The sequence below is a fragment of the Scyliorhinus canicula genome, chromosome 7 (assembly GCF_902713615.1).
Source record: "Scyliorhinus canicula chromosome 7, sScyCan1.1, whole genome shotgun sequence".
Taxonomy (NCBI): domain Eukaryota; kingdom Metazoa; phylum Chordata; class Chondrichthyes; order Carcharhiniformes; family Scyliorhinidae; genus Scyliorhinus; species Scyliorhinus canicula.
Genome location: NC_052152.1, coordinates 209,050,620 through 209,063,379, shown reverse-complemented (window position 1 = coordinate 209,063,379; position 12,760 = coordinate 209,050,620). Strand labels below are relative to the sequence as shown.

The following is a 12,760-nucleotide window of genomic DNA, read 5'->3' as shown; positions in this document are numbered from 1 at the left end:
ATATCATTAAAAATGTTTCATAAAGAGAACAACAATCTTTTGGGTCCAACACTTGCCTGTTTCAGGAATACCAGAAAGATCATTAGGATATTTTGTGAGGTGATTCCATTTGTGATCCAAAATGTTAAAATAGTTTTTCCACCAGAAAAAGGATCTTGCTTTCTTTCACGGAGATTAAATTTGAATTGAGTGTAAGAAAAATGGTCCGAGTCCACTGCCCCATCCACACTCGGACTGAGAAATATACATACCTGGCTCAAGGGAATGGGCGAGGAGGTATGCTCGAATTAAAGTTTGCCACAACAGAAACAAGAAATCCAAGCAGGGCAGGTGGAGGACAGAGCAGTGGAGAATTTTTACATTTGAAAATAAAACGTAATGCAAAATAATAAAGGGACACTGGTTCAAATGGCAATCAAATTCAAAGAAAAAATTATTTGCAATATGTGCTGTACTTTGTACCCTTTATATGGTGATAAATACAATTGATGGAAGAATTTAAATTGATGAATCGTTTTCATGACACAAATACCTGTGCAACCTATTGGAGACATACAAAAAAATGAACAAAATTAACTCAACATGCAACACAGCAACGTTGCTGACAAATATGGTACTGGCAGCATTTAAAATGGTCATGGGAAACATTCAACATTGGCAAGTGTTCCACAGGTCAGGCTCGCAATCAGATACACTGGTTCTAGTACAGTTGAAGCAAAACACTTTATAACCAAAAAAAGCAAAGATCGGGCATGGCAGGGGAATAAAATGGTTTGGGCGCCTCTCAAGAACGATCGCTACAAAGTTCCTAGTTTTTGTACTTGGTATGAAGTTGAAACACTTCACTCAGTTGGGAGGGTTTGTACCCGAGTTAGAAAACTGTGTTTCCAGACACTTCAGCACGAGGAAATCTAGGCTGACACTCCAGTGCAGTATTGAAGGAGCACTGCGCTGTCAGAGGTGCTGATTTCTGGATGAGACGCAATAGGATCCCAGACCAGACCTTGACAGTGACTGGGATACTGGACTGAAACACCAATAATTTTAGTTTATTTGAAAGACTGTGCAGAAAGAATGATTTACTCCAGGAGTGATTGCATGAAGAAATAATGTTTGGTTATTTTTAAAACAAAATTTTATTATAACTATAATATTAAACAGAGTTGCACGGTGGCGCAGTGGTTAGCACTGCTGCCTTACAGCGCCGTGGTTAGCATTGCTGCCTCACAGCGCCAACGTCCTAGCTTCGATCCTGACTCTGGGTCACTGTCTGTGTGGAGATTGCACATTTTCCCCTGTTTGTGTGGGTTTCGCCCCCACAACCCAAAGATGTGCAGGGAAGGTGGATTTGCCATACTAAATTGTCCCTTAATTAAAAAAAGAACAATATTAAACCTTGTAACTTCACTACTTCTCAATTTCCCATTAAACAACAAGAAAAGAAACACAGATCTCAAGTCTATCTTACTGTGGGAGAATTATGGACTCAGCATCAGGCAGATCAGGATTCAACTCCTCTCTCCAAAGTTTCTCCACCAAGTCTCTCTAATGCTTTCAAAATGTCTCTCTGCCTTCATTGGCTCCACCCAGCTCCCTCATCTTCCCAAGCTGACAAACAAATTGGGCTAGATTCTCTGTCGGTGAGATCCTTCGTTTTACCAGCAGCGCAGTTCATACCCGCGGATTTCCCAACAGCGTGGGGGAGGCCACAATGGGAAACCCCATTGACCGGCTGCTGTGGCGGAGAATCCTGCTGCCGGCAGGGGCATGCCGCATCAGAAAATCGGTGCGGTGGGACGGAGAATCCTGCCCCTTTTCTCTGCAGGCTGTAAAGCACATTAACTCCCCAAGGACTTCCCCAGGCAAACCACAATGCATTAGCCCAGACCGAAAAACACATTCCATCATCAATTTCACCTGCTGGCTGCTAAAACCGACCAGGCCCTGCAGAACAGAATTCTTTTTAACCAACACATTCTGACCCCAGGCTTTTAACTCTTAAATACTCCCTTTTCTTTTCTGATTTTTCATCCTGTAGGAATTGGTTCTCGCTCTATTAGAGAGGAACGAGGTAGCGGTTTGGTGAGTATCCAGTAAATGGGTCAAGGTTTATTCTAGTTCTCAGGTATAAAAAAATACAGTAATTGTGATAAGATTAATATATAAAAGAAAATAAATAACTGAATAAAATAGTTAAAGCGCACGAGTAATGCAGGACATATGGTTGATGGAAAAATTGAAGTCGTATGGGGTTCAGGGTGTACTAGCTAGATGGATAAAGAACTGGTTGGGCAACAGGAGACAGAAAGTAGTGGTGGAAGGTAGTGTCTCAAAATGGAGAAAGGTGACTAATGCCCATTTGGGGCTAGAAATCTGCCGGCCTTACCCAGTCTAGCCCACATATGCCCTTTGAAATGGCCGAGCAAACCACTCAGTTCAAGGGCAATTGGGGATGGACAATGAATGCTGACCCAGCCAGCAATGCCCACATCCCTGAGCAAATGAGGAGGGTGTATTTTGTACACTGAAGTTGCTCTGTAAATCACTTGGGGCAAAACTAATGACTGGATCAAAAGCAACACTACCTGTCCGAGGGAGACTGAAGATACAAAGACACAGGGATGATAGGATGATGACTGATCCTTCTGTCATGGCCAGGTTTGAGTCCAATATACTAGATTTTCAAAATCTTTAGCAATCTGTACAGTTAAACCAAATTAGTCCCTCTGCTTGGAACTAGGAGTGACCCAACACTGGCTGAAAAAGGATTTTGCTCCTCTCTTCCTTTCATTCAATGTTTCCCACTGAATAACTGAGAAAACAACTGACTGGATACTTCTGGCCTACCTTCTTGGAGGAGGAGGTAGCGAAGGATCTGACATTCTTTGTCAGAAAATAAGGAAATGCTGAAGACAAATAACCAAAGGAATGATGAGCCTGGAAATGTTAGACCCCTGTGCAAATTTGAGTTGTAAATGTACATTTATATATATATTATCCGGAACAAATATTACACAACAATGGATACACTTCAATTAAATCCCTCCATAGCAGCCCCACGTTGTCACTCTCATAGATGAATGAAAGGCACACTGATACATTTCACCCAACGGTCCCCACATTTCCACTTTACAGGGTTTGCTGGAAATTTAAAGTGAAAAAGTTTTGAAAGTCATGAGCTGCAATTTCTAAAATTGTTCTTCCTCACAGATAAAGAAGGTGCTACTGCATGCTATCAATATCAATACTATACTGAAGGAAGTGATTCAGTTTGCAGCATTCTTTAAATAGATTTATGAGACTGCAATTACTGTGCATCAGATCTCAGAACTTCAACAGCATCCTAGAAGATTAATTACTGTTGAATCTGCATACATGCAATCTCAATTAAGTAGGTCCATATCAATTTTCCAACAGAAGCTGGAGAAGCCCCTGGGTCCCATCTCCACTCCTTATCGCACGATCGTTTAAAACCCACAAGAGCCACACTCCAAGCTGCAGTACCCCAGCTCTAGTTGATGTAACTGCACTCGATCTTTTCTTTCATTTTATTGTCATTCTACTTTATTTGTCTGATTGTTTGTGACTTATCTGCATATGCAAACATTCTGCTATGTTCTTCTGCATGCAATTCAACATCATGCTGAGCATGCCATGCTAAATTGTTAGAAATTCCTTATTGCTTAAAGTTAGTTCTCAGCAACTCAGCTGCCACTATTAATACCGAAACAAAGACAAGTTAAACATTTCAAAACCAATCTATTCCCTCAGGTTGATCAGAACCAAACACTTAGTTAACCTAATTTTTTTTCTCATATTTAAATAATTGGCTTCATGTAAATAAGTTGAACAATTTGCAAATCCCAGAAAGGCAAACTGAAATGAGATTTTACAAATCACACCAATAGCAGCAGAGTCTGTTACTGACTATTCTAACTTGGCCACCAGCCATGGGGGGGTAGATGTTGACACAGCCAACATGGTCTGTGCAAGCCTGACAATCGCCACACCTGACACGTCAATATCTGTGTAAACAATAAGTGACATCAGCCATCAAATTTACTTTCTCACAAGCTCGCCTTTTGAAATCTTCACTTCAAATCCATGTAATGTGTACTTTATTCAAACAAAATTGTAAATGGTACACAAGGTGCTGACGTTATCCCTTCAGACCAAATTTAAATTTGATGCTAGGAAGACCTTTGTTATAGAGCACGTTTCACCTTCTCAGGGTATCTCAACATATTCCTCTTGAAATGCAGTCACTGAGATAATGTAGGAAATGGAGCTGTCAACACTCTTACAGGGGATGGGGAACTCTCCTTGTTCTCCTGAGTAGTGCCATAGGATTCTTTATGTCCTTAAAGGGCAGATGTGACCTCAGTTCAAATTTTAACCTACAGGACGTCATCTCCAACAGTGCAACCCTTCCTAAGCAATGCACTAAAGTGGATTAGATTAGTTGCTGAAGTCTCTAAAGGGAGACTTGAACTAATGTCTTCTGAGACAGCAGCAACAGTACTACCAATAAGGTTTGGATAACAATCCCTATGATTTTACCCAACATTGAGCAGTCCAATCAATTGACAAGTTTGCCTTCCAGCTGCAATATCTCTGGCCCCTTAATGGGACAGAACAAAGTTAAGGAGGCAGCCCCTGCAGAGTACAAATTCTGCATGATTAAAACTCAGTGGGAGCAGTAGCTTCCTGGAGCTTCGCCCGGCATTGCTACTAAGAACGAGCACGGTTCAACCAGACCTCCACCCTAGCATCAATTCACAGGCACAACTAAAACAAGGAGTATTTGAAGCTCTCAATGGAGCAGTTTGCTCCAGACTTCAGATGTCTCGGAGGCTGCTTTGAACCTACCCGGGCTCCCGAGGATTCGCATCGTCCTGTTAATCCTCTTGGCATGTTGCAGTAAAGGTGGAGTGCTCTTTTAGCATTCGGACTGTTGATCCTTCAACAAACAGCTGCTAGAATTCTGAACAATTGGCTGCCCGGAGGGTTGTATTTTCTGACAGGATCATTCAGATAATCTGGAAACTACAGTATCGCAGTTGGGTGCCCAATACTTGGCAGAGAACATGTTCTTAAACATCATTACATAATGGAATAGCCAACGTTTGTTTTTACAAGGACACAACTTGAGATGAACAGCAGAATTAGACTACGCGAAGGATGTGTAATTTTAATGCCACGTATCGCTCACCATAATCCCGCAGAAGGGCCTGTGCTGGTCTTTCGCTGTCTGGTGTTGTGGCTTCAGAGCTGCCAGTGCTGGTCATACTGATGCCACTGCTGTTTCGACTGTGACTCTTGAGCGACACGTGAGTGCTATCACCAATACTCTGCAAAAGCACAAAGCACCGAACTCAGGATGCAAACAGTTCTATTCAAAGGATTAAGCATCAAAACTGTTAAGAACTGAAAAGTCTCAACATTTTCAATGTTCTATAATATAAATTGTCATCCATGGTAGCGCCTCTCAAAGATTTCAAATGTACAATAGCTGCTCGCCAACTTACCAACTCCGTTTGAGAACCAATTGCTTCTAAAAGAGCAGAATCTTGAACAATATTTAACATGGCACCTGAAAGGAAAACAGGCTTTTGATAAACAATCACAACATTTGGCAACCATAAATAAGGTTATGAGCCAAATAAGATCATTACTGACCTAGGATCATCTGCGTGTTGTTAGGATCGGTTTCAGTCTGTAGGGAACCAATTAACACATTGACGAGCCTCAATTTCAGGGAAAGAAAGGTAACAGGCTTGTCGTGTAATGAGGAATCCTCATTGCTGAATTTTCCTTCCAAAAGCACCTAGAGAGAAAAAGGAAAACTTGTGGACACAGCTAAAAATTCTATTAGTTTTTGTTTATTTTTAAAATATAAATTTAGAGTACCCAATTCATTTTTCCAATTAAGGGGCAATTCAGCCTGTTCAATCCACCTACCCTGCACATCTTTGGGTTGTGGGGGCGAAGCCCACACAGACATGGGGAGAATGTGCAAACTCCACACGGACGGTGACCTGGGGCCGGGATTGAACCTGGGACCTCGGAGCCATGAGACTGCAGTGCTAACCACTGCGCCACCGTGCTGCCCTTTTTTTGTTTATTTTATAACCTCCTCCCCCCCCAGAATTCTGATGTCTGCCTTCCCCCCCAACTGGCTGTTACATGAATAACTTTATTGGATTGCCAGTTTTTCAAATGCAACAACAGACAGTGTTTGTAAGCATTTGCTCCATGGGAAGATATCACAGCCAAGCACCAGCTGTGCTTTCATAAAGCAAGGGTTGCTGGATGTCAACCAGAAGCAGAAATCTGTCTATTTCTCAACTACCGTGGCTTCCCAATCGCTGACAGCAGAGACCAGCTAGTTCAGCTATGAATCGAACATGGAACCTTCTTGGTCTTGACAGCCCAGGACCATAAAGACACAAGGGAATATATCTATAAATGTGATATACCTAAAATACGGACACAATATCTCAAACTAAAGGTGATATTGTTCCGTAAAAAGAATTAAAGCCTGTAAAATCAAATTCATACCCCGTCCACCAGCATCTAGATCACCGTTGGAATTTTCAATTCTTCACTGCTCTATTAGATATAGCCAGTAGTCAATAATGAACAGTACCTCTGCTTTAACTGTCCCAAAGTGATGTGGGAGAGGCAGCATTGACAGCAGAATGTGGATTGATGCTCTCCTGAGTTCAGTGGGATTCACATACGCTTTGAATTTTGAAAGCTCTCTACAAAAAGAGGGGATGGAAAAATATCCCTTATTTTTCAAAATGTAGTTTAGACAATGCAGCAGAATTGAAGCTCAGTCTAGATTTTGTTACTGTACTGAATGCTTTGACCACTTCTGCAATACCTTGCAACATTTACTTAATGAACAGCAAACAATACAATCTGTGGGGCAGCAGAGTTGGGAACGGAGATAATAGCTGTTCGAAGATCAAGCAGTGCTGGTAGAATGGAGGATAAGCGGTATGCCTATTTCCTCTCCAACCCAGATATATTATCTTGTATTGTGCTATTGTTCTTAAGAATGCACAGAAATGATGATTTACTATTCCTGTGAGTGAGCGAGGAAAGGGAGGGAGGAGGAAAGGAAAATGGAGTGAAAACGGGGAAGTAAGAATGGGAAAAGGAGAGAGAGAGAAGTAAACAGTGAGGACACAGATAAGAAGAGGGGGCCCAAGGGTAAAGGAAAACAGAAGGCGAGTGAAAGTGGAGAATGGAAGTTGAAATTGAATCGGGACAAGTTCAAGGCAGGTGGAAGTGGAATGGAAGTGATCCCAGTAGCTTTTGTCATTGTAAGGACCTTCCTGTTATTCTCATTTCTTATTTTTCATTTCTTTCACTTTTCGTTCTCATTTTTGATCCATGGATCTGTAATGAACATATACCTTTAAGTTGATCAGAGGAAGTGGGGAACTCAAAATTTGCAAAATAGTACACTGCATATTGATGATTGATTTTGAATATAAAAAAATTTAGACTTTCTGGAATCCAAGAGATCAGAGGGATTTGGTTCGATTGGTTAGCTGGTAGCCAATGGATTGGCTATCCTGCCCGGCGACAGACAGTGATTGGGTTCAGCCAGTAAGGGTTGTTCAGAGAGCCTGGGGGGGGGGAACTCTCCTGGACACTGAGGGAAGATGCTGAGAGTTAGGATTGGCTATCCTGCCCGGCGACAGACAGTGATTGGGTTCAGCCAGTTAGGGTTGTTCAGAGAGCCTGGGGGGAGAACTCTCCTGGACACTGAGGGAAGATGCTGAGAGTTAGGATTGGCTATTCTGCCCGGCGACAGACAGTGATTGGGTTCAGCCAGTAAGGGTTGTTCAGAGAGCCTGGGGGGGGGGGAACTCTCCTGGACACTGAGGGAAGATGCTGAGAGTTAGGATTGGCTATCCTGCCCGGCGACAGACAGTGATTGGGTTCAGCCAGTTAGGGTTGTTCAGAGAGCCTGGGGGGGGGAGAACTCTCCTGGTCACTGAGGGAAGAAGCTGAGAGTTCTCGCTCTCTCACTCTCCAAAATGCTTCCAGCCTGCTGGGTCTGAGTCTGCAGTGATGTCTCGAGATCCTGATGAATTTACAAACCATTACAGACTGAAAGCAAGAAATCCAACTGAAGGGCTGGACTAGAAAGGAATCTATCTGGAAGATGTCCATCTGAAACAGAGACGCTTATCCTTTTACATTTCGTATTATTCTTTTTTTTACACCCCTCTGTGTTTTCAGTGTGTACAGAGGGTGCAGTGAGTTAAAGAGCGGGGTTTAGGAATTAGATATAGTTACCCAGTTGTACTGCTGCCTGTTTAATTATTATTGTTGTTCATAATAAAACAATGTGTTTAAATTTACAAACCTGGTGGCTGTAGTTATTGGGCAGTCAAAGACCAAAGACTTTGGGTATTTTCTAAAAATTAAGGGTTAATTTCAACCGTGTTGCGGCTCCGGGTCGAGCGGGGCTGGAATTGACTGTGTACTCGCCCAGGGAGTGACCCTGGGTCAGGTGTGGCTGGAATTGACCCCGCACTCGCCCAGGGAGTGACCCTGGGTCAGGTGTGGCTGGAATTGACCCCGCACTCGCCCAGGGAGGGACTTCAGGACAAGTGCGGCTGGAATTGACCCCGCACTCGCCCAGGGAGTGACCCTGGGTCAGGTGTGGCTGGAATTGACCCCGCACTCGCCCAGGGGGTCTTAACATCATACCCAAATGCCAAGATTTAGTCACACAATTCATCAAATTCCTACAGTCCAGGAGGCCATTCGGCCCATAAAGTCTGCACTGACCCTCTGAACGAGCACCCCACCTAGGCCCACTCCCCATAACCGCATCTAACCGGTACATCCCTGGATGCTAAGGGGCAATTGATCATGGCCAATCCACCTAACCTGCACATCTTTGGACTGTGGGAGAAAACTGGAGCACCCGGAGGAAAACCACGCACACACGGGAAGAACGTGCAAACTCCACACAGTCACCCAAGCCAGAATCAAACTCGTGACTCTGGCGCTTTGAGGAAGCAGTGCTAACCGTGTGCCACCATGTAGAGGTGTTTTAAAACTGAGAATTACATATATTTCACTAGATGGCACTGACACGCTTCTCCATCTCCCGGTTCCATTCACAGAATCATACAATCTTACAGCAGTGAAAGGGGCCGCTCAGTCCTTCATTCCTCAGACAGTACTTTGAACGAGCTATCCAACTAGTCCCACTCCACAGCTCTTTATCAATAACTCTTCAAATGTTTCTCTCAGCATATTATTAAGTTATGTTTCAATACAATTGACTCTGTTTCCACCGCCCTTTCAGGCAGTTGATTTCAGGTCACAATTCAGTGCATTAAAATATTTTCCTCATCTCCATCCTGTTTTTTTTGCTAATTATCTCAACTCTGTGTCCTCTGGTTACCAACCCACCGACCAATGGAAACAGTGGAATCTATTAAAAGCCCTCGATTTTGAACATCTGTATTAAAGCAGCCCTCAACTTGTGTTCCCAGGAGGACAAGCCCAGCTTCTCCGGTATCCTGTCATAGTTCAAGTGCTTCATCCCTGATAACATTCCGAGTAAAATTCCTCTGCACTCTCTTGAAGAACACTATTCCCAAGGTGGGGTTCCCAGAGTTGCACGCTAATCTCCAGTTGAAGCCTAACTAGTGCTCCCCAAAGGTACAGTAAAATGTATTTTATTTTGCACCCCATTCCTCAGCCTTCTTAACCTGTCCTACCACCTTCAACGGCTTGTGCACATAAAAACCCAGGTCTCTGTTGTGACAACCACTTTGTTTATACTGCCTCCTCTGATTCTTCCTCGCAAAAAAGTATCAGTTCACACTTCTCTGAATTTAATTTTATCTGGCACGTGTCCACCTAGTTCACTGGTCTGCGTCCCCCGAAGTCTGTTGATACCATTCACACTGTTCAAGGCATTGCCCAGTCACGTCAGCAGCAAGATCTGAAAAGATGACAGCAACCTGGTGATACTGGGCATTAATAAACCAGAGTGTTCCTACGGATAGCTGCAAACATGCTAATAGAGCCATAGATGTTTACAGCATGGAAACAGGCCCTACGGCCCAGCTTGTCCAAGCCGCCCAATTTTAAATCTGAAAACCAATTTGTATCCAACTTTAAACTGACAACTTAATCAAATTAAAATTGGTCACTGCTAAGCAATTTAAAAGATGCACACTTAAAAATGGACAAATCTACCAGTGGGTTGAACAGACAGAGAATGAAGTGGGGCTGGGTGTTGGGCTATATTAGACATACAGATGATTTAATACATTTCAGGTGAACAAGTGCAATCAGAATTCTTATTAAAAACAATAACAGGATACGATCTCTAGTTTCTCCGAGAAGGCGGTGGTACACAGGGAGTTCCAGGATTTTGACAGTGACAATGCATGAATGGATGGTTGATGTATGTCCAACTCTGGATCAATTACCACATGGAGGGGAATGTGGAAGTGGTGATATTCCCATTCAGCTACTCCCCCAACTCTCCTGGGTTTGGACGGTGCTGCCAAAGAATCCTTGATGGTTTGCTGCAGTGCATCCTGTGGCTGATGTACACGGGAGCCGCTGTGTGCTGGTGGATTGGTGCAGTGCATCTTGTGGCTGATGTACACGGGAGCCGCTGTGTGCTGGTGGATTGGTGCAGTGCATCTTGTGGCTGATGTACACGGGACCCACTGTGTGCTGGTGGTTGAGGGGTTAGATGTTTAGAGCAGTGCATGATGCTCATCAAAGACTAATTTGTCCAAGGTGGTTTCAGGTTTCTTGAACGGTGTTGCAGCTGTACTCATCCAGCCAAGTGGAGCGTATTTTAACACATTCCAGACTTGTATCTTATTGGTTACGAAGCAGCTTTGAGGATTCAGGAAGTGAACTCCTAGCCTGGCCTTTGATGAGCTCGAGTTGCCCAAGTATTTACATGACTGGACGAGACAGGTAATGTTCTACGTTTGGGCACGTGGCCCTTTGTCTAAAATTAAACTGCGTTCCCAGACCACCTCTCCTGGATTACTTAAGTAGCCAGAGGTGAACTTGCCATGAAATACAGTGCTGCAGCGTGGGACCCCGGCCAGAGAGGGGCCCCCATACTGAGAGGTAGCTGTGGTGTGCCGCCTTAGTGTATATCTGCCTTGTCAAACTCAAGTGACTTAAGCAAGCTCCAGGAGAGTCCATCAATACTGCGTTTGGTCTGGAGTTTTTTCAAAGGCAGGTCCCTCCTTTCACCACATGGCCCAGTGTTTATTGCCCCGTTATCCCTCCCTCCTGCAGCTCCGGCTCCAAATCTCCGTTCAGTTTGCGGCTGGGATCCGCTCCACTCTCCTGCTGCTCTCACCACACACCACCGGTACCCCAGCCGGCACAAACCCCTTCGACAGCCTCCTGGTGTCAGAGCCTGTGCCCGTCCAGGGTAAGGCAGCCGCTGGGCAAAGTGGAGCAGCCAAATTGACCCTCCGGCTCAGCTGCAAATTTACACAGGAATGGAGGGAGAGAGGGGAAGTGCGTAAAAATAATGGAGCAGTGAACACATGTAATTTGTTAAAATCATGATTTTAAATTTGAAAATGTAGGAAAGGGATGTTTATCACAAGCTAGCGTGCTTCTCTTGCACGACCGTGAGTTGACAGCAAGTTCATTGGGAAGCACTTGGACACATCTCTTTACAGAACAACCGGGGTTCTGTTGATAAGATGACAGACCAGCTTGTGGCTGCCTATCACTGACATCTGTAATATCCATTTAACTGTCATTCACGTTACCTAGAAAGCATGGTCCGGATATTTACAAATGGCCATCTCAAATCTAAATGGCTATGATTACAACTTTTTTTTTAAGTAAACATTTTATTGAGGTATTTTTGGTTTTACAACAACAAAATAAACAATGTACATGAAACTATAAACATAGTGCAAAAGCCGTCTCCCTGCCTTACAGGTCCCACCTTTATTAACCCCCTACTCGAAGCTAAACTAACCACCCCACTTCTGCTGACGATTAATTTTCTGCGAAGAAGTCGACGAACGGTTGCCACCTCCGGGCAAATCCTAACATTGACCCTCTCAAGGCGAACTTGATTTTCTCCAAACAGAGAAAGCTAGCCATGTCCGATAGCCAGGTCTCTGACTTCGGGGGCTTTGAGTCCCTCCAAGCTAATAGTATCCGTCTCCGGGGCTACCAGGGAAGCAAAGGCCAGAATGTCTGCCTCTTTCTCCTCCTGGATTCCCGGATCTTCCGACACGCCGAAATTGTCACCTCTGGACTCGGTGCCACCCTTGTTTTTAACACCGTGGACATGGCATCTCCACACCCCTGCCAAAATCCCCTAAGCTTCAGACATGTCCAGAACATGTGGACATGGTTCGCTGGTCCTTCCGCACATTATGCGCACCTGTCTTCCACCCCAAAGAATCTGCTCATCCGGGCCACTGTCATGTGAGCCCGGTGAGCGACCTTGAATTATATCAGGCTGAGCCTGGCATACTCAACTCAATGCGCCCGCTCATAGACCATCCTCTCTCTCTCCTCCCAGCTCCTCCTGCCACTTCGCTTCAGCTCCTCAGTCTGCATCTCCTCTGATCCCATAAGTTCCTTGTAAATGTCCGAGACGCTCCCTTCTCCTACCCACCCTCTGGAAACCACTCTGCTTAGTGGTAGGAGCGGGAAGGTTGACACCTGTTTACGGAGGAAGTCCCGCACCTGCAGATACCTGAAT

The 12,760-nt window shown here is 44.3% G+C and overlaps 1 protein-coding gene across 7 annotated transcripts in view; it reads right to left on the bottom strand.

Annotated features, from left to right (window-relative positions):
- The window catches only part of ralgapb (Ral GTPase activating protein non-catalytic subunit beta), a 140,298-nt gene that overhangs the window by 50,611 nt on the left and 76,927 nt on the right, over positions 1-12,760 (bottom strand). For 4 of the 7 annotated variants that reach the window (XM_038803828.1, XM_038803830.1, XM_038803832.1 and 1 more), the window contains 4 exons: positions 6,650-6,764; positions 5,680-5,827; positions 5,529-5,593; positions 5,213-5,351 (listed from right to left, as the gene is read on the bottom strand). In XM_038803828.1, coding sequence (XP_038659756.1) covers positions 5,213-5,351; positions 5,529-5,593; positions 5,680-5,827; positions 6,650-6,764 — 467 coding nt within the window. Of the gene's footprint in view, positions 1-532; positions 542-5,212; positions 5,352-5,528; positions 5,594-5,679; positions 5,828-6,649; positions 6,765-12,760 lie in introns of all 7 variants that reach the window. The other 3 variants (XM_038803826.1, XM_038803829.1, XM_038803831.1) reach the window with 1 other exon arrangement.